The sequence below is a fragment of the Paecilomyces variotii genome (genome assembly GCF_004022145.1).
Source record: "Paecilomyces variotii strain CBS 101075 chromosome Unknown C8Q69scaffold_3, whole genome shotgun sequence".
Lineage (NCBI taxonomy): Eukaryota > Fungi > Ascomycota > Eurotiomycetes > Eurotiales > Thermoascaceae > Paecilomyces > Paecilomyces variotii.
The window spans coordinates 14,265-35,777 of record NW_021167142.1 but is presented as its reverse complement, the minus strand read 5'-3'; the positions used below and the strand labels follow the sequence as shown (position 1 = coordinate 35,777).

Sequence of the window (21,513 nt, the reverse complement as noted above, 5' to 3'; positions counted from 1 at the left end):
GAGCCGTAGTTCCGACTTCATGCACAGCATATTGGGCAAGTAGACGTGTCTCGACAAACAGCTGCTTTGGTAAGGCTCCTCAGAGCCCACAAAGACTAACACGTGATGCACGCGCCACCTGTTGAGTTTCCGTCTCTGTGCAGATGCTGGTCACATCCTCTGGTGTGTGACATGCCAATTTCCTACCGGCAGTAAGTTTTGATCTAAAGTGTCGGGAAACTTCTCTCGTTGCGAATGCCACATGGAGGGATCATGACTGTATGAAGATGATGCACTCTCGGCAGTTGTACTAAGGCAAACGAGCTATAATCAAAGCCGCCCTTGTCTAGTTGTTCCGCCTTGATGTCGGAATGATAGCGACACTATTAGGCATAGCCTTCTTCAATTGTTGACTTCAAGGCTTCCGCCCGTCCGCAGCTAGTTGGGGCTCTATATAACCCAAGATTGAATAACGAGATGGGCACTTCTCGAATACTCATTCCGGCATTATAGAGGCACTTGTTTGGCTCAATGACAATGCTAACTTGCAGCCCATAGCTGTACCAACGCACTGTAGGCCTTGCTGACAGAGGGAAGCTTGCTCTGCTGTCGAAAACTCACAATTTGCCACAACCCACATCGGCCATAATAGCGTATATCCGTTTGCAACTTTGCTGTGCGGAAGTAATCGAAAGTAGCCATGCTTGTCAATGCTTCCCAGAGCAGTGGTCACTGTCGAACACACCAGATCAGTCAAGTAACGTATACGGCCATCCAGATTGTTGAACAACTCGACAGGGATATTTCTAAAAATTGGATCTGCTAGTGTTAGACCGAAAGAGCGGAAGTCATCATAGCACTTTATGACATGTGAGTAAAAAGATATCTGAGCTGCGTGGGAAGAGGCCAGGAAACACCTCGTCCATGGGTCACGTGTCGCATTTTCTGGCGTCGCAGGGGTATTATTTTCCGCAGCAGGAGCTTCATACTGGCACCTCCAGTGCCGTGGGATCCCTTTATGCCAGACATCGATATCTTCAAATAGAGAATGCGCCTTTTTGAACAGCGCGCAAAATAAGTTCTCCGCTGGTTCTGGACTGGGTATTGCAGAGCAGAGGATTTGTCGTGTTTCGCTTGCAGCGTTGTGGAAATCGGATATTTTTCCCGCGATGGTTCCAGCGAGGTAAACAATGTCAGGATTGTATTGAGTCTTGACTGACTCCGGCAACGCCGTGTAGCGGTATTGTTTGTTGAACATGGCTTGCATTTGCTGTAGTGAGAGAAATAATCAATAGAATGCATTGCCCTCTGGATGAAGCTAAACGTACGATTTGTGTCACTGCCCATCCAAACAACCTGCGGCCGTATTTGCTCCTCAGCTGTGTCCGGCCCCAAGACTGCATTAAAGAAGAGATTCCAGGAATGTGGGGATTCAGTATGCTCTCCCTTTCGCCGCTAAGGTCCTATGGGTTTTGTCAGTAAAGGTTTGGTTTTCGCTTCGATCATGGACAAGATTACTGTAAACATGCTCAAGAAAAGCGATGCAGCAACAACCTCATCCCGCAACGCTAGTTCATTAGAATTCAGCGTCGCAATCAGCGAATTTAATGCAGCGCCATAATGCTTTCGGGCGTGAACTTGAAGCTGCTGGACTCCAGATGTATTGAACAGAGTGAGATACGAGACGCTGAGGATCGCATTTCTCAAACAAGGATCGTCACCTCTCTCCTGATACAACTCAGGAAAAAAAGCCAGGTGACCTTCACATGGAGACCTTGCGACTTGTAGTACGTGTTGATGGAAGAAGTAACAGAGGGACTGCCACTCCAAGCACAGAACAGGAGAATGAGGCACTGAACTTGTGCTTGCAGGGCCATTTGACCCTCCTACTCGATCGACTTCTCCTTCCAAGCGTCGTTGCATTGTGTTGTCTTTGCATTTTAACAGAGCACTACCCTGCGAAGAGTCTCCTTCTTGACCGGTCGGTTTGTACGTGCGAAATGCGAAGGAAGAAGGGTAACCGGTACATTCTTTGCCGTATATCATGCAGCGCCGACATGATGGCCTCGTCGCGTCACACTTTACTATAATGAATCGTAAAGAAGCGAAGCTATTCGGGAAATTGGAGACATACCTTGACTTTGCGCCGGCGACAACGGTAGCACGCAGTACTAAGTCTCCCGGGGAACACCATGTATCGCTCGGGAACACTGCTCGTCTCACTTCTGTCTCGTAATAGGTTTATTCCTCTGGTAGACAGTGAATGAGGAGAACAATGACAGGGCATTTAAGACAAAGAAACGAAGGTATGATAATGAACATCGATTCCGAAGTCGGTCGATAGGAACATCGATAGCTCATACTGCTTCTAGAAATGGCCGGCTTGGCAGCGCGCCAGCTAAGTAGTCTACGCCAAAAAAAGAGATTATTGGATCGAACATAATCCGCCCACGCTTTAATTTATTCTTAGTGCTCACAACGCTTGGGACGCGCAACCCCGCCCTAGCAGCAAATAGGGATGAACTCGACAGGACTCTATAGAATTAAATCATATCGGCATTACAAATATTGGAAAGTGTATCTGCATATCGGCTATGACGCCTCCAACTTAAGAAGCTTGAGAAACTTGAGAACGTTTTGCTGGTCATCATTATTAATGTGACACCTACCAATTAAGCAGTTCTCAACCACAGTCAAGTGTTGGTCAAGTGGAGATCTCACGCCCCAAAATGAAACGACTAAAACCACCATACAATTATTAGACGCTTCAAATATCAACGATGAAACAGGGCATGCCTCGCGGAATCTATGTTCTCTCTTTGGAACACTATGTTTGTTTCATTGTCAGATATGGTGTAGATATCTCAGTTAAGTAAGTACACGCAGGCATAGGGTGCGATTGGAATAAGATGTGTATTTGATCACAGGGACTTTCTTGTAAGTTATCGCACAGGTGATCTGTCCTGCTCTACACCCTTAATGGTTATCGGTAAGAATGTGAATACCAAGGTCCTAACGTAGATTTATCTCGTTAGCAATTTCCTAAATCGGATTGTTTCGGAGAGACCAAGAAGACTCGGTAGCGCGGTATTATTATTAAGATAATTTGTTCCACATACCTTTCCCTTGGCATCATCTCGTCCCGTGTGATACTTGGTGACTGGCTCATAGACCAATTCTGGATTTCCAGGTACAAGCTCGAGATCTATTCCCGCACTTTCTGCACCTTCGACCCCATCCTTGATGACAATGTTCCGTATGTCGATACCCGTAGGCGTCTTGAAGGTATGTGCCCCCAAAATCGCCTGTTTTTCTCCTGGTGAGGCCTGCACCCATGGTATATAATCAAACTCCGATGGGCCTCTGCGGAGAATATTATCAGCCACTATGATGGATTTTCCAGGCTTCAGGAGACCCAAAGCCTCAACTAGCCAGGTATCGGGCAGATATCGATCCTTCCAATGGTCAATGAAGAGCACATCTATTCCATCCTTCAGCACACCTTTTCCCAACAAGCCGGCTAAAGATAGGTGTGCGGGAGCGATAACAATTGATATGAAATCCCTCAGACCGGCGAGGTCGATAAGCAGGCTTGCAATAGCCGCATTCACTGGATTCAATTCCAAGCTAATGTACTTTTCACCTCCGGCACGACGGACTGCATCACCGAACAAAATAGCAGAATACCCAACGTAGCCGCCGAGCTCAACCATCACGGAAGGTTTTCGGTCAGCGATGAGAGAGGTGACGATCGCTCCTTTCTCAGGGCCGACATGTATAAGATGAGAGTTAGTCGTAGAGAATTTGTCAATCTCATCGAGTATGGCAGCCGGATTGTTGCGGAGGCGTCTTTCGAGATCAGGAAGAGAGAAGATATGCTTCAGTAGTTCAAGCTCACGGCCGTCCTAAAATCTCAGCAGATAGCAGTGACTACTGTCAGCGCCTGAGATATTGAGAATACCTAGGTAATCCATGTTTCGAGAAGACATCAGACATGTTGGAATTATAAATTCCTCTTTTCGGACCAATAACTTACATCTGAACGGTATCTGGGCTTGGAGTCAGAGTCTGGAGCAGCCATAGTGTCGCAATCACTGTATCTTCGGATGAGGAAACTGAGTATACTTATGATGAAGAAACCTATTAGACAGCTCTTAGGTGATAAGTAAGAAATTTGTTTAAGTGACCGCATTCCAATTTGGATTTTCCAGTTTCTAGCTGTCTATATATCTTTCTGGGCAGTATATATAGCTAGAAGGTACGATTATCACTCGAAGATGAAAGACAGTGAAAGCCCGGTAGGTGGTATGAAATTGTCTAATCGACTAGAGCTATGGAGAATTATGATCAATCTCCTCACCCAGCTCCACTTATTTACGTATCAGTTCATATTCAACCATTTAAGAAGCTGCATTCTTTTCAATTTTCAGAGTTGATGTCCTTTCTGTATATGCATTCTTACATTCGTTGTAGGTAACGAGAATCGTATGGAATCTATGGATGGTTTTCAGTGCCATTCAATATAGGTGGAGACCTACACGTCTAGCGTCGGAAGCTCACCCTGAAAGAAGGATAGCAGGATAACTTTTCAATCATCGAAACCCAAGATTGGCTCTAGAAAAACGGCGAGGTGTTTTAGCGGGTGGGACTTCGCAAGGTCACACCGAATGCGGAATGGCGCATCTCAAATATCAGATAATCTTGACATCTGGCAGAGCATCGCCATCCAGAACACAGATGTGCTGGCGGCACCTCTCCTGAATTCAATTGTCCCATTGGGAGAATTAAGAAGGTAAAAAAAGTTCCATCCAAATATCTTGTCGTGATCGGGGTTCATAAGCAGTACAAAGCTCTCGGAGATTGGAAGCTTGCTGGATAACATCCATACTTTGCTTTTAAGATCGAGTTCTGTGACCGAAATTAGAATTATCAAGCCAATTACTTCGGGCATACATACACATTAGAAAGTCTGTCTTCTGGTAGAAAAGCCTCAAAAGTAGGCTTAAAATAAATAATACATTGGCAAATTCTCTCGAGCTTCGGCCACCGACGATTGACAGATAGATATACGTGCCATAACTAGAATTTGCGCTCACATAGTAATTAAGCGACAAGAAATCCCATATAAAACTAAGATGTTCGCGCTATCTTGAACCTTTATAGGCCCAAAAAATTGGGGAAATACTCTCTAGGCCCCCTAAAATAATTAGCAAGTCATTTAGTCGCAAAAATAAGAGCAGTCTCATACACGGTGCTTGCTCTTGCCCTTTCTTTTGCATCTCAATTACCGAGTCTGAATCGAGCGATTACTCCGCAAACTGTGGACCAAGATATGACTCATCTATCGCGTTATGCATTCACGGATATTAATCTGGACCAAAGGTTGAGAGATAGTTGTTGTAGGAAGATGCAACAGAACTAGAAAATCCACAAATATTATTTGCCGTACGGCTTCTTTCACGGGGAGCCAGGAGAAACTATGTCTCAACCCCAATTCCAAAGCTACCTATAAGATATGGGCTAGTTGTCATTGGGGCAGCCTGCTGCTTTCCTAGACAACGGTCAGCGCTGCATTAGATGTTAATCATCAGTACGTACGTTGGGGCCACTGTGCGGGTGGGGGTGGTTGTTGTTGTATTTATTAACGTCCAGCGGGGTGCAGGCGAAGCCTGTGCCCCTGAGACTTCCCATGGGGTATAGGGACGTGCTAAGCTATAGATTTATGTACATATTGTGCAACCGTAGAAAGCATTCAAGCAAATGTAATGATATTCGCCAGTTGTCTAGGATCCCTCCCGACCTGTAGAAGGGTTCTAGAGCGTTTTACATGTGTGTAAGGTGTTTGAGCAGGTGGTCTCCGGGTTGCAGAGGAGCAGTGGGCTCCGAGCGTGTGCGCCAGGGACAGGGCCTGGGTGAGAAGTTTGAGGTCGAAGCCAGAGCAATGGAGAAGGAGAGGGGGAGAATATAGTGGTGAAGAGAGGGGGGGGGGGGTTGCTCTGCGTCGTCGGGTGAAGGAGGTAGAGGAGGCAGTGAATTTCGTGCCACTGAGGAAATTTATATGTTAGCGTATGGGACCCTGAAGGTCTGTTGGATGACTATCGTAGCTATCAAGAAACGCTCTGCTATATGCATCTGTGAACCGAGTAAACGCAGGAGATTCTGTCCAGGGTTATAATAATTATTGGAACAGTGTTCTACACAAAGTGGTCGACGCTACGCGGCGGCGGCATACAGTAATCATGCGTACCGTCTTTGACCAGCTGCCGACCGTTCCCACCTGACGACCGCTTTTCCCCCCATAGAAAATTAGCAAATCTAAACCTTTATAACTTAACCACAATTAAATATTTTGAAATAAAATTTAAGATATAGATATTATAAATAATCAATTTTTAATTAATCTATTTTTTTTATGAAATTTATTAATATATATAGTACTATAAGTAGTTAAAGTTAGTAAATTTTCTAAAATTTTAACTTAATATTATTTATTTATTCTTTAATATTTTATTATAAAATTTATTGTATATATTTTTTATACTATAAAGTTTATATAAAATATATAAAACTTTAAAAAATAATAGTAATATAATATAATAATAATAAAGAAAGTTTTAAAAATATAAATTTTTAATTAACTTTAAATTAGTAAAAATATATATAAACTCTTTATTTTAAAGCTTTTATATATTAATTATTATTATATATTTATAAGGAAATAAAAAAATTTTAAGTTTTTAGAATTTATTATAATTTTTTTAAAGGTTTTATTTTTAAAGTATAAATATTATTATTATTATAGTGCTAGCATAGAGAATAGAATAACTAACCCGCTAGCTAATGCTTACCTAATCTAGAAGAGTAAGGATTATACTCTTCTAGATTATATAAGGAGTTATATAATCTTATAAAAATATTTTTAGCATATAATTTAATTTAAATTTAAGCTTCTTAAGCTATATCTTATTTATTAAGCCTACTTATAATAGCTTATTCTAATCTAAATTAACTAAATAGAGATCTTATAGCTAGTCCTAATATTAACTATCTTATTCTATTTATTCTAACCTGCTCCTTAAGCTTATATCTTAATATTATATAGCTCTTATCTAGGAGTTAATATTATTAATAATACTTACCTTAATTCCCCTATTCTTACTAACTACTCTAAGAAAGTTTATTAAATATATTATTATTAACTATAGGCTAGAATAATATAATTATTATTACCTAATATATAAATATATTACTAAGGCTAAGTTATCTATAAATAAAGCTAGCTAATATATTAAATAGACTAAGATAAGATTCTAAAAATTTTAGTAAAAGTTTGCGGCTATATAATAGAGACTTAAATAAAAAAATATTAATTTTAAGGCTATCTAATAATATTAGAAAATATAGCTTAATAAAAAGGAATAATAATATATTTAAGCTATTCTTAAGAGAGATTAAGCTTATTATATAGCTATCCCTATTATAAATATACTTATATTTATATTTAAACCTAAGTCTAATATTAAGAAACCTATAGCTATTTTAATAGGAGTATTTAAAATACTTATTATTATACTTTTCTCTGCCCTTAAATTTTTAAAGAGACTTTTTAATTTAAATAAGTTTAAAGGTAATTAAAAGAATCTTTAGCATTTTATAGCTTAAATCTAAGGGAAGATAATAATTAATTAAGATTAATTCCTAACTCTTTAGAATTATATAGCCTATATAATTAACTGCTTAAAAGATATATTTTATATCTAAATATTACTATATATTAAAAATAGAACTTATATTTTTAATAACTATTAAGAGATTTTAAATATCTTAGAGTATATATTTAATAATCTTAATTATATAAATAATATATATAATAAACTATTTAACCTCTATTAGATTAATAAAAAATTTAAAATTTTTTTTATTAAGTTCTAGCACCTAGCACTAAAAGAAAAAATACTTAAAGGAATATTATTTACCTTATTTAAGTAAGCTATTAATTAAGAATTTTAAGAAATATTATTATATAATTAACCCTTAAGTTATAAATATTATTAATTTATTAAATTTTTATAAGATCTTAAGAACTATTACTGCTAGTATATTATAAACTAGCCTCTTATTATAAAGATTTATATTACTATTTTAAAACTTATTTAATATATTTAGTCTTTTTTACTTATTTTAAGTCTTACCCTAGCTATAAGATATAATAATTAGCCCTAGAGAAGCCTTATATAAAAAAGTAAATTAGCCTTAATATAGCTATATAATCTAATAAATTTAAGCATTTTTAAATATTTAGGCAGGAGAGAGTATAGTCTATTATATTATAAAACTAGTGCCTGCTTTTATTATAGCTCTCTAAAATATTATATTAAAAACTACTTATATTTAAATAACTGCTAGAAGATCTAGATTATAGCTATATATAAACTCTATCTTTAAATTTCTTAAATAATCTAATTCCTAGACTTATATAATTTATCCTTTAATTAATTTTTAGTAAAAAGAGTAAGCCTAGAATAAATTATAGCTAAGCTTAAGAATTATATATTATCTAAATCTCTACTACTATTATTTATAAAATTAACCTTAAAGAATATTTATAATAATTAAAATTAATAATATTATCTATAATATTAGAAAGAAAGAAGGAGAAGATTTATTTATTAATTTATACCCTATTTAATACTAGAGCTAAAGGATAAAGATTTATAAACTAAGAATAGGCTAAAAATTAAAAATTAAAGCTTATCCCCCTAAAAAGCCTAATTATCTTATATATATTTAATAAAAGAGAACTAGAGAATAAGAAGATTATATATTATATCTAAATAGATATAAGAATTAAGGACTATTTTAAGAAAGATACTAAGTTTTATATTATCTAATTAGTATATTATTTATTATTTTAAGACTTCTCTAATTAAAGCGCTATAACTTATACTTATAATTTATTGCTTATAATATTGCTTTTAATAATAATTATTATTAAAAGAATTATAATATACCTTTAAAACTAACTAAAATACCTGCCCTATATAATATTCTCTTAAAAGCTTTACCCTAATATCTATTCTTAAGACTTAGAGGATTAAAAAAAAGAAATATAGCCTTTATTTCTCTAGCTGCTTATTTTACCTATGCTTAAAGAAATATTTAAATATTTATAATTATCTTAAAGGACCTAGATATTACTCTAAGGATTAAATAAGTTTAAAAAAAAGACTTTATTTATTTACTGCTTAAGGAGTTTAAAAATTATATTAATATCTTTTCTCCTAAGGAGGCTAAGTACCTACTACTATATTATTTTTATAACTATAATATTAAGCTGCTAAAGAGAAAGTTACTTTCTTTTAAATTCTTATATATTATATTTTAAGATAAATTAAAGGTCTTAAAAGAATAAATTAAAAAAAATTTAAAAAAGAGATTTATCTGCTTAAACTTATTATTTATTATATCTCTAATTTTATTTATTAAGAAGCTTAGTAGAAGAATATAGATCTATATAGATTACTAAGCCCTAAATATAATAACTATTAAGGATTAATATCTCTTACTCTTAATTAAGGAAACCCTAAATAATTTAAAAGGAATAAAGTATTTTATAAAGATTAATATTATTTTTATATTTAATAATCTTTATATTAAGAAAGGATAAGAATATCTAACTATCTTCTATACTTAATTTAGCTTATTTAAATTATTAATAATACTATTTAGCTTAATAGAAGTATTAATAATATTTTAATAATTTATTAATAATACTCTATAAGATTATCTTAATATCTTTTATATTATATATCTTAATAATATCTTAGTATATAATATAACCTATTTTAAATATATTTAATATATCTATACTATTTTATAGAAGCTATATAAAGTAAGCCTATATATAAAAATCTAGAAGTATAAGTTTATTATCTCTAAGACTAAATTCTTAGGCATTATTATTAGCTAAGACTATATTAAAATAAACTTAGATAAGGTAAAAATAATTATTAAATAGAAGACCCTAATTTATATAATTAATATATAAGCCTTTATTAGGTTTAGTAACTTTTATTATTAGTTTATTTATAATTTTTCTAAGATAATTATACTGCTTATAAACTTAATCTAGAAGGGAATTTTCTTTAATTAAATACCCGCCTATTAGTCTAGTTTTAAAACCTTAAAAAAAGTATTTATTTAAGCTCTAATTTTAAAGCTATTTAACTAGACCTATAAGATTATAGTTAAAACTAACTTATCTAATTATATATTAGCTAGAGTTATATCTTAGTATAATAATAAAAAAATCCTATATTTTATTATATTTTTTTTAAAGAAACTCTCTGCTATAAAGTATAATTATAAGATTTATAATAAAGAATTACTAGCAATTATCTACTGCTTTAAAGAATAGTACTCTAAGCTTAAAGGTATATTATTATTAATTAAAGTTATTATAGACTATTATAATCTAAAATATTTTATATTAATTAAGCTGTTAAATTAGTAATAGGCCTATTAATCTAAGTTTTTATCTTAATTTAACTTCTAAATTATATATTATTTTAAAAAGTAAAGAATAAAGCCTAATATCTTAATTAAGAGGTTAAAAAATCTCTTTAAAAAGGGGAATAAACAATTATAATATTAAAGCTAGATAGTCTTAAAGAAGGTAATAGAGAACGACGATAAAATGATAGTTTTGGTAGCTTAACGCCAGAACTAGGATAGATTTAGGGGAGAAAGCTTGCCTTCCTATTTAGCAGAAGGAGGAGACTATATTTAGCTAAGTATGCTTATGTAATAGGACCCTTATATTTCTATGCCTCTCTTTAGTAGCTGTATTAGTAGATCTATATTAAAGTCCCCCTTTTTAAGTTAAAGCGATATCTTTATTATAAATAGCATCTTATAAAGCGTTGCAAATAATATTTTATATTTTATCTCTTATGCTTCTTACTTAATTCCTGTTGCTAATACTAAGTATATTTATCCTACTTATTATTTATAAAGGCGTTAGGATATTTAATAGTTATAGCTATTTTTATAATTATGCCTATTAGCTATATAATGTTTAATTTGTCTTTATTATTAGTAAATAGTATTTACTCCCAGTTCTGCCTAGCTTTCTTTTATTTAGTGTATTTATTTTTAAACTATAATATCGCCATTTATAAGTATACGCGGTATATTATAATAGCTGCTATTATTAGGTCTATTCTTACTTTTTTAATAATTGCTTTAGGTATAAAGAGTATATACTCTAAGAAAATAATAACCCTGTTCTTATTTACTTATAAGTATTATAATAATATATCTATTCCCTTTTTTAAAAAGGGTTAAATATAAAGCATTTATCTTTTACTATAGGAAGAGTTAATAAGTAAATTAACTAGGACAAGAAGGAGGTGCCGCAAATTAGCTAGTATAGGGTATTTAAATAGGGCAGTATTATATTAAATAGCTAAAATAAGGAAGAATCTTAAGTTAGGGCGCAGAAAAAAAAAACATTTTCTTATAAATAAGAATATGCTAGCACTATCCTATATTATAGGGGTAATATTATTATTATTATAGAGGGGATTAATAATAATAAGATTCTTATAGATAGGCATTTATACCTAGTCTTTTATCTAGATACTAATAGATCTTATTTATAGTAGCTTTTTTAGTAATATAAGTAAAGGTGTTAGTTTTAAGAATTATAGAGCAGATTTAATAATTACTTTCTAATAAATATCTAGTATAATAGCTTTTTTAGCGGTAAGGCAGTTTAATAGTATTATATAAATTGCTTCTTCTGCCTTTATATTTATTTTAATGAAATAGCTGATTTTAAGTGTTTTAGCGGGGCTAAGTCTGGCTAAATTAAGGATTATCCTTATTATATTAAGGAAGTCTATAATTATCTTATATAATCTAGCTATAATATACCTCCTTTATCTTGCTATATATTAATCCCAGTTATCTTTATTTATAATTATAGTTAATATATTAAAATCTTCTAGTATATATTTAGTGGCTGCGACCTATACTTCTAGATAAGATATATATAGGTATATATTTATCTTATCTTTCTTTTGCGCGAAAATCTTATCCTTTATTATTATAATAATAATATAATTAAGTAGAGAATAAGATAAGAGTATTGCAATAATAGTGGAAAAATTAATAAAAGAATTAAATATAGTTATGATTAACTAGAGAATAAGATAAAGGAAGAATAAATATAATTACAGTAAACTGAAGAGAGTAATAAATTATTAAAGATAAAAGAATTAAAGATAATAATAAGAGTAAAGTTTAAATATATTAATAAAGCGGTTAGATATATAGGTTATAGCAAATTTATCCCATCTATTAAGCCTTAGATATTAGTTATTATTACGCTGCCTATAATATTATTCTTCTAGGTATAATATTTATAATATCTCTATAGTAATTCTTTAAGGTTAATAGGATTATATAGTCTATTATAATTATAGATAAAATCTATAATATTAGTAAGATCCTTAATATTATATTAAATATTAAATTTTAGGCTATAACCTAACTATCTTATAAGGTATTTAATAATATTCTTCTTTTATACTCTGTATATACATTAATCTACTAGCTGCTCAATCTTATAGTAATTAATATCTTCTTTATTAACCTATACTAGGGGCAGATTATATATAGATTATTCTTAGTAGAATAAATTGTTATTATAATATAGCTTTAAATATACTATTAAAAACATATTATAATAGTGCTAGTATAGTAGGATTTCTAGCTTATATACTAGATACCTAACTTAATAAAGAACTTTTAGCGGGCCTATAAATTGCGCTAATAATTTAGGTCTAAGCTTTATTAAATTAAGTATATTATACTTATAATATAGCTGTAGTAAAACTAAATTGCTAAAGGTAAAGTATATAGCCTTATAGTATTAATTATAGACTCTCTTAGCATCTATTACTGCGAATTAGAGTGCCTTATATATATTAAGATAGTATATAAAGTCTTAGATTATTCTAGTATAAAGAATTATAGTATTATTAAGGCGCATTTTAAATATAAGATTATATAGTAACTTTATTATAACAGTTAATAATAAAGAGTTTAATACTATTTATATATATAGGAGTATCTTTAGCTAATCTATAATTATCTTAAGTGTTATAATATAATATTATAATGCGATTTTTACTATTTAGTTTATTCTCTTAGATTAGTTATTAGTTTATAGGTAATAGGCTATAGAATATAATAGCTTAGTATTTAAACCTTTAAAAAGGCTAGTTTATAGTTTTAAAAGAAACTTTTAATTATAGTCTAATATTATAATAGAGAGCAGACCCTAATTACCTATTTAAAGACGCTTAAATAGGGCTATAGCCTAATTATAAGCTGTTTATATATTCTTCCCTATAATAAAAGTAATCCTTTTAATAAATTTATATATTACTGTTAGCACTTAATTATATTCCTTTATCTAGGGTAAATTTAAGATAAAGTCTAAGGTAATAGTATAGAAGGGGATTTTAGGTAATAAGATTAGTTAGTAACTTCTATAGGGAGGATACTAATATATTTAGTTAATCTAATATTTATAGCAATATCTAATATATACTTTAATATATTTTATTATCTAATAAATAGTAAAGCTATATAGATAAAAGATTATCTTATAATAGCTCGGATAACCTATATTATTATAAGTTATTTTAAAGACTTTTACGAGAGCTAATTTAGGTAAATATAGTTATTTAAAACTATTAGAGCTAATTAAATAAAGGAGTTTATTATATGAAATAAAAGGTAAGATTATAGTATTATTTTTTTTAGCCTTAAGTAGGTTAAGAATATAGGCCTAATAAGAGTTAGTCTAATATCTCTATTTTAAGAGTTGCTTAAAATTGTTTAATAATTTTAATAGGATTATATTATAGACTAGTAGTTTCTCCTTACTAATATAAGTATAGCTAAAAAAGACTTTATAATCTAATTTTACTTCTTTTAATACTATTATTAGAGATAGTAATCTAAAGAATATATCTATAATAATATTTTTTTTTTTAGGCTTATATTAGAGATAAATCTTAAAGTACTATATATATTATAATACTTTAATAAGGTATAGGTTTAGCTTATCTGTTAAGGAAGTTATTAATATTATTTATTAAGTAATAGTAAGTATTATATTATAATCTATAAATATAACTAATAAATCTTTAGTAGTCTTAATAATATAATATAGTTTATATAAAACTTAGATAAAATAAGCTATTTCTATTTTTATCGGCTAGTAGTTTCTTTTAGTAGTATTTATACAGTAACTAAAGAAGAGTATAAGCTATATAGCAGTAGTTTGCATTAGCTTTAACTCTTAATACTATATATAATAAATATTAGTTATCTTTAAGATCTTCTTTATAGAGATAGTATATAACTGCTAAAAAACTTATAATAAATATATTAAGATTAATATAGAGCTATTTCTTTAGGGAGTAATAGACTAAAAATAAGAGAATAGTAAAATGCCTCTAGATCTTATTATAGGCATAGAGCTCTATATTAGATAATATAGCTAGGGGAATACCTATAGCTAACTACTAATATGCTGTCTTATTATATAATATCTTGACTAAGGTATATAATAGTATAGTTTTTCAGTTCTTAAGTAGTTCTGCTATTATAGTATAGCTAGGGCAATATTATCTTATCTAACTAATAAGTCTAAGATATATTTTAAGCTATCTTAGGTTAGCTAGGAAAGATAATTCTATAATTACTTTTAACTTCTCCTTTATAGAGGATAAGTTTAGTATATTAATATATTAGCTAAGAAGGTATATACTAAAATAAGCAATATATAACTTTTCTGGGTTAATACTAATATTAAGCTTCTTAAGCCGGTTAAAGATAATATAAAGATATTGCTTATACTTATCTTCTATATCTAATATAACTATAAGATTATTAATATAAACTTTTATAAAAGGGAGATTATATAGCTTATTTTTTATCTGCCTTTATATATATATTATAGCATTCTTAAAGCCTATAATAATTATCTTAAAAATCTCTTATCCTCTATATATAATAATGCTTAGATATTATTATTTATTAGGATAAATACACTATTAATAGAAGAATTGCGTAGCATTAAAGATTAAGATATAGCGCTTACCTGCAATAAATACTAAAATAGTCTCTTAAAGGAGAATAGGATAAATATTAGGTTCTATTATCTTATTAAGTCCCCAAATATTAATAATAACCCTGGCTTTTCTTATAGTCTTATTATTTTTAACAATATTATACTAAATAATAAATATAAGGTATTTAATAGGAGTATAATTAATAGCCTATTCTATTCTATCTTATTTATAGAGTTTATTAAACTCCTTATTAATAACCTTGCGTTCTTTTAATCTTAAAGAATAGACTTTACTATAATACAGTACCTCCTTTTTCTAGCCTTAGGCAATTTTTATAGTTATCTATTCTTCTTTTAAGATATTAATAAAACCGCAGTTATACTAAATATTATATTGCTTAATAATATTATAAAATTATTAGTATATAGCCTTATATTCTGCGTATACAGTTACTTCTTGAGGAAATCTATATTTATATAGTCTTAAGCTAGTTTAGGGAGATAATAAGATAAGTTCTTAGATAGGTTTTATTGCAAGAATATTAGTGCTTAATTTAGCAAGAAATATATTAGTATTATTAAGGTTATAGAGCAGTTTAAGATATATCTTTTTAGGGATAGTCTATTCTTATATTATAGCATTAATTATATTAATAAAAGCAAAATATATATTTGCAATATATAATTAAAAGCTAAGGGGTATTCTGCTATAAGATAGTTTAAATAAGAAGTTTCTATCTCTTAGTAATTCTTTAATAATATAGACTAGTATCTTAATAATAGATTTAGAAGAAACTATAAACTTAGCTATAATATAGATAAAATATACCTTATAATATTTTTTTAGAGTTACCTAGATTAGGGCAGTTGTATTTTTAATTCTCAATTAATATATTAAGAAATTAAGCATTATATATAATAGTATAATAATATCGCTCTTAATAAGTATATATGCTTATAAGCTATTAATAATATAGACTTTTATTTCTATATAGAGTATAATTATTTCTTTTTTAGTTAAGGCTAGGAAATTTAAGGATATTTCTATATATTTAGTTAATTCTTAAATTATTACCCTAATACTCTTAATATATATTAGTCTGTTAAGCTTAGTAATCTTAATATCTGGCAAATATTATTGTAGGAATTTGCGGTCTATAAATATTATATTATAGCTAGTATTAAGAATTAGTTTAATATATTATATTAATCTAGTAAAGCATATAGCAACTATTATATAGCATTATATTCTAAAGACCTTTTTAGGGTATTAGCTAGCTTACTTAGAGATTATAATAATTCTAGGGTTTTCTATATATTTATTTAACTTATTATAGATGTAATAAATATTAATATAATAAGCTTAAATATTTAGGACTATCTTATAGGCGGTATTACTAGGTTTAATATAAAATAAGTTAAAATAAAAGTCTACTTTATAAAAATGCGCATATAAGCGATTATTTAAGATAAAAGAAATATAACAGGTGCAATATTTATAAGGCTTATAGATATTAGGATTAGTATTAATTAAGTTAATATTAGTATAATAATCCCTAAAGTTATTTTTAAAATAATTAGGGTTTATAACTTCCTTAAAACCCTAATTCTAAAAATCTTAATTATTATATTTCTGCTTATTATATTCTAGTTAATTATTATAGATATTATTTTACCTAATATAGTATATGCCCTAGTAAAAACTATCTTTAAAACTGCAGTAATATATATTATCTTAATAATACTTATTGCCTATTTTAAATTCTATAGGGTAATTATTAGCATCCCTATAGTAAGCCTATATTAAAGTTGTATTTTAATAACCTATTATGCTGCTAAAGTTCCTCTATTATATAGTATTCTATTGCTAGTATTAATATTAACTAAATTAATAAGTCTAGTTCTAATATAGGTATTAGGGAAATAGTAGATAAAGCTATTACTATTATAGTTATTATAACTATTGCTATTATTGCTATAGCTATAGCTATTATTATTAATATTAGTTTTAGAAGCTAATATTCTAATAGAGAAATAACTATATTTACTAATTAGGCTATAGCCTACCCTAATTATTTTAGTTAGCATATTATATATTATAAGAGTTCTAATATCTATTCCTAGGGTTATTAAAAAGAATATTAGGAAATCTTCTCTAGTTATTATAAGATATATTGAAGAAATATTAGTTTAGCTAGTTCTATCTTTAGCTGTTCTATTAGCGCTATTGCTTTTAAGCTTGCTTTATTTATATTATAAAGGCCTTTTCTAGTTTATATATAAAGTCTCCTAATATAATATTTAACTGCGGCATATAAATATTATATTTAAGATTAAGATCTAATTAATTCTATACTATAAGAAGCTAGCTATAGGTATTCTCTATGCTGGAGGCCCTATATAGCCTAATTATAGATTAAATAAATCCTTATAGGCTATATCTATTCCTTATATTTATTATTATATATATTAACTAATTTAGCTCTTATATTATTATAGCGGGGTTTTTTTAAAACTGCTTAATAAGGGCTAAGATTTATTCTATTTTAATAGTTAGGTAGTATAAAGAGTTTTTCTTAAGGTTAGTTAATTCTGCTGTAAATTATTACAGGGCTATATTATAAAGTAATATATAAATATAAGTATAAACTATTAGTTCGCCTTTAACTGCTGTAAGATTATATATTCTATTAATAAAGATAAGGATATTATAATAGTATATATAATTTTTAATATTAACTATTAATCTTTCCCTAGTATAATTAATATCCTTAAGATCTAGATAAAAATAGCCTAAATTATCTTATTTCTATAATAATAGTAGTATAGTACTATCTATGCTAAGTATTCCCCTATTAGAGGTATTTTAGCTATTAGAAGCCCTCTAGCTTTAGCTATAATCTTAGTCCTATAGATAATTAATTAGAGCTTAGTTCTAGTCTAATATCTATTATATTATTTATAGTATAGTATTATCTTCTATATTATTATTAGTGTTGCCTCCTCTATTATTGCTAGTATTACTTATTTGCCTTTAAGCTTAAGAGTCTAAATTATATTACTCTTAGGCCTATAAGCTTAAATTAATATTAAGATTAGGGTTTATATTTATATTAGATATCTTAGATAGTTTTATACTTGCGGATAATATAGCTTTAGATTATCCTCTAAATCTCCCTAATAGAATAATACCTCCTAATAAAACTATAGGTTTACCAGAATATAAGTTCTTTTATAGAAAGAATATTTTAAGTAATAATAAAAATTATATTCTCTTTTAAAGATTTTTAGCAGTATTTAAGAGACTATTATAGTCTATCTTCTACTCCGCTAAATAGATAAATATTCTATTTAATTGTTGTTTATCTCTTATAAGTAATTAAGAGACTCTTAAAAATAAAAGATTCTAGAGTTATAATAGTATTATTACTAGAGCTATATAATTAGCTGTAATAAAATTAATATAATTAATAAGATCTTGTTTAAAATAATAATAATAGGCGGAATCTATAGTTTTAAATACTGCTAGTTAAAATTTTAACTTAACTATTTAGATATAGAAGTTTAGAAATTTTAGGTTATTTAAAGTATTATTATCTGGCATAACTATAATAAGGTAATAGATTTTTAAAGGCAATAATATAAATAATAAGAATAATAAAAATAATAAAAATAATAATTAAGTTAATAGTAGGATCTTAGTCTAGCTATATAGGCATACTAGCTAATAATACTTATATATAAGCTAGTACTAAATTTAATACTAATAGAGATAGTCTAATAATAATAAACTATAATAATTCAATAAAGATAATAGAGATAATAGGGATTTAATAGGGAATAAGGGGAATAAGGGGATAATATATTAGTAGTATGCTAATCGGGTCCCGATTAATATAGAGAGTCTATAAAAAAAATTTTTTTAAATTATAATAGCTTAAGTCCTAGATATCCTAGATATATTATTATTTTAATAGAGAATAATAATAAAATAATAGTTTTAGTAGCTTAACGCTAGAACTAGGATAGATTTAAAAGAGAAAGTTTGCCTCTCTATTTAGCAGAAGGAGGAGACTATATCTAGCTAAGTATGCTTATATAATAGGACCCTTATATCTCTATGCCCCTCTCTAGTAGCCGCACCAGTAGATCTATATTAGAAGGAAAACCTTAACCTATAGATTTAGAGATCTCTAAAATTAGAAGCTATTATTAGAAGTTAAATAATAAGGTATATTTACTTTACTAATTTAATAGCTTAAAAAGTTAAAAATCTTGCTAAACTTATAAAAATACCTGCTTAACTTATTTTAAAAAGTTAATCTATTTAGTTTAAAAAAGCTATTTAGTCTACTCTATTACCTAACTAGTTTATTAAAATTATTTAACCTGTTAAGGAGATAATCTAGTCTATTAAAGAGACTATTTAGCCTATTAAAAAATAGCCTTGCTTATTAAGTAAGACTAGTTAAGTTCCCCTATTATATCTAATAAACTAGAATATTTACTAAGTATTAAAGACTTATTAGATATAGCTTATCTATTTAATAACTTAATATAATTTATTCTATAAGCTTTAGATTATAAAGCTAACTATTATTCTAAGATTATACTAGCTAATTATTAATAAAAAAAAAGATATTTATATTATAAAGACTGCCTATATATTCTTAATTATAATAAGTTAAGAGCCTACCTATTATAAGAATATTATAATAAGTATATATTTAAATATCTTAAAAAATATAAGCTTTATAACTTAATCTTATAAGAATACTATTAGCTAAATATATATTAATATATAAATTATTAGACCTAGAATTACTATATTTACTATTATATTATATTCTTAAATAAAGGCTATTAAAGAATCTTATACTAGCTCTTTATCTCTAAATACTCTTAATAAAATATCTTAATAGATTTTATTACTAGACTTATATCTTATTAAGATTATAATATTATATTAATTATTATAGATTAACTTATAAAGATAAAATATTTTATCCTCTATTAAGCTACTTATAATATTAAAAGAGTAGTATAATTATATATCTACTATATATAGAAGCTTTATAGGCTATTAAAAATTATAGTATTTAATTAAGGCCTTTAGTTTATTATTATTTTTTAAAAATATCTAACCTAATATTTAGATATTATAAACTTATTATTTACTATTTATTATCTTAAGACTAATAATTAGATTAAGAGAATAAATATTATCTTAAAATAATATCTACACACTTATATTAGCTATTTATAAGATAATTAAATTAATTAGCTATCTTTAGCTAAGTTTATATTAAACTCCTATTATTCTAAGACTATTAAAGTATTACTTTTTTTTATTAACTATAGGTTCTATTTATATATAAGATTTAAGCTTATTTAGCTTATAAACTAGCCTATTATTAGAGATATTAAAGCCTTTACTAAAAAAATATAAGATATTATAAATTATATCTATACTTAAATCTATACTACCTAAGCTTATTATAAAAAGTAGACTAATTATTATTAAATCTTAGCCTACTACTATTATATAGAATAATCTATTTAATTAAATATTTAAAATATCTATATTTAATACCTCTAAAAGAAATTTAATTAGAAGAATCTTAGCCTATTTTATATTATTAAGGTTATTAGCCTATATATTTACTAGCTTAACTTATTTATCTTAATATATATTTATTCTATATTTAATATTAACTTACTTCGCCTTATTATTAAAGACCTTATACCTAGATAGAGATAATCTTTATTACTGCCTATTAAAGTTAATAGCCTTAAAAAATAAGTTATTAAAGATATTTTAAACTTCTAATAAGAATATTATAAGTATAAAGGCTTTTAACTATAATATACTGTTAAATAATTAAATTATAATAACTTAATTAAAGAGCCTATATATTATTTATAATATATTTAAAAGATTATTATAAATTTTTATTATTATTACTTAAATAAGCTAAAGCCTAGAGATAATTTTAATAGAGCTTAATCTTAAAAAAGGGAGTATTATTATAGTGCTAGTATTATAGTAGAGAGGATTAGTGTAAAGAATATAATTAGTTAAGAGGTTATATGCTTTTACTTAAAGTCTTTAAAAAGTCTATAAATAAAGCAGGAGAGGAAGAAGAATAGTAAAAAGTATATACTCTTTTAATTATTTAGAATAAAATAATTAGCTTTTCTTTTTTATTATTGTTTAATATTAGTTTAATATCGGATTATTATTAGTTTACTATATTAGTTTATAATTAGAGCTTCTCTTCTAGCTCTACTCTAAGCTCTAAAGCTAAATACCCTTCTCTTTCTTCTTAATATCTACTTACTTAAAGACTTTATACTAAGTCTTAATATATCTTCTTATAATA

At 27.9% G+C, this 21,513-nt stretch overlaps 2 protein-coding genes across 2 annotated transcripts; both read right to left on the bottom strand.

The window, feature by feature from the left end:
- Positions 1–300: 300 nt before the first annotated feature.
- C8Q69DRAFT_197064 (hypothetical protein) lies at positions 301–2,338 on the bottom strand. The gene is made up of 4 exons (XM_028626031.1): positions 2,114–2,338; positions 1,498–2,058; positions 1,308–1,442; positions 301–1,249 (listed from the first exon to the last, which is right to left on the bottom strand). Exons 1-4 carry the CDS (start codon positions 2,264–2,266, stop codon positions 476–478), a joined length of 1,623 nt encoding a protein of 540 aa, XP_028486174.1. The 5' UTR covers positions 2,267–2,338; the 3' UTR covers positions 301–475.
- Positions 2,339–2,545: 207 nt separating this feature from the next.
- Positions 2,546–4,060, bottom strand: C8Q69DRAFT_518241 (putative O-methyltransferase; the record flags this gene model as incomplete). Its single annotated transcript, XM_028633434.1, has 3 exons — positions 2,546–2,991; positions 3,099–3,884; positions 4,016–4,060. 3 exons carry the CDS (start codon positions 4,058–4,060, stop codon positions 2,956–2,958), a joined length of 867 nt encoding a protein of 288 aa, XP_028486173.1. The 3' UTR covers positions 2,546–2,955.
- Positions 4,061–21,513: the final 17,453 nt, after the last annotated feature.

Excerpts from the sequence above, each read along its gene's own strand:
- C8Q69DRAFT_197064 (XM_028626031.1), bottom strand. The coding sequence starts at position 2,266 with ATGCCCTGTCATTGTTCTCCTCATTCACTGTCTACCAGAGGAATAAAC. Across the intron at positions 2,059-2,113 it reads GTCGCCGGCGCAAAGTCAAG|TGTGACGCGACGAGGCCATC; the intron begins GTATGTCTCCAA and ends ATTATAGTAAAG. Across the intron at positions 1,443-1,497 it reads TTTTCTTGAGCATGTTTACA|GACCTTAGCGGCGAAAGGGA; the intron begins GTAATCTTGTCC and ends CAAAACCCATAG.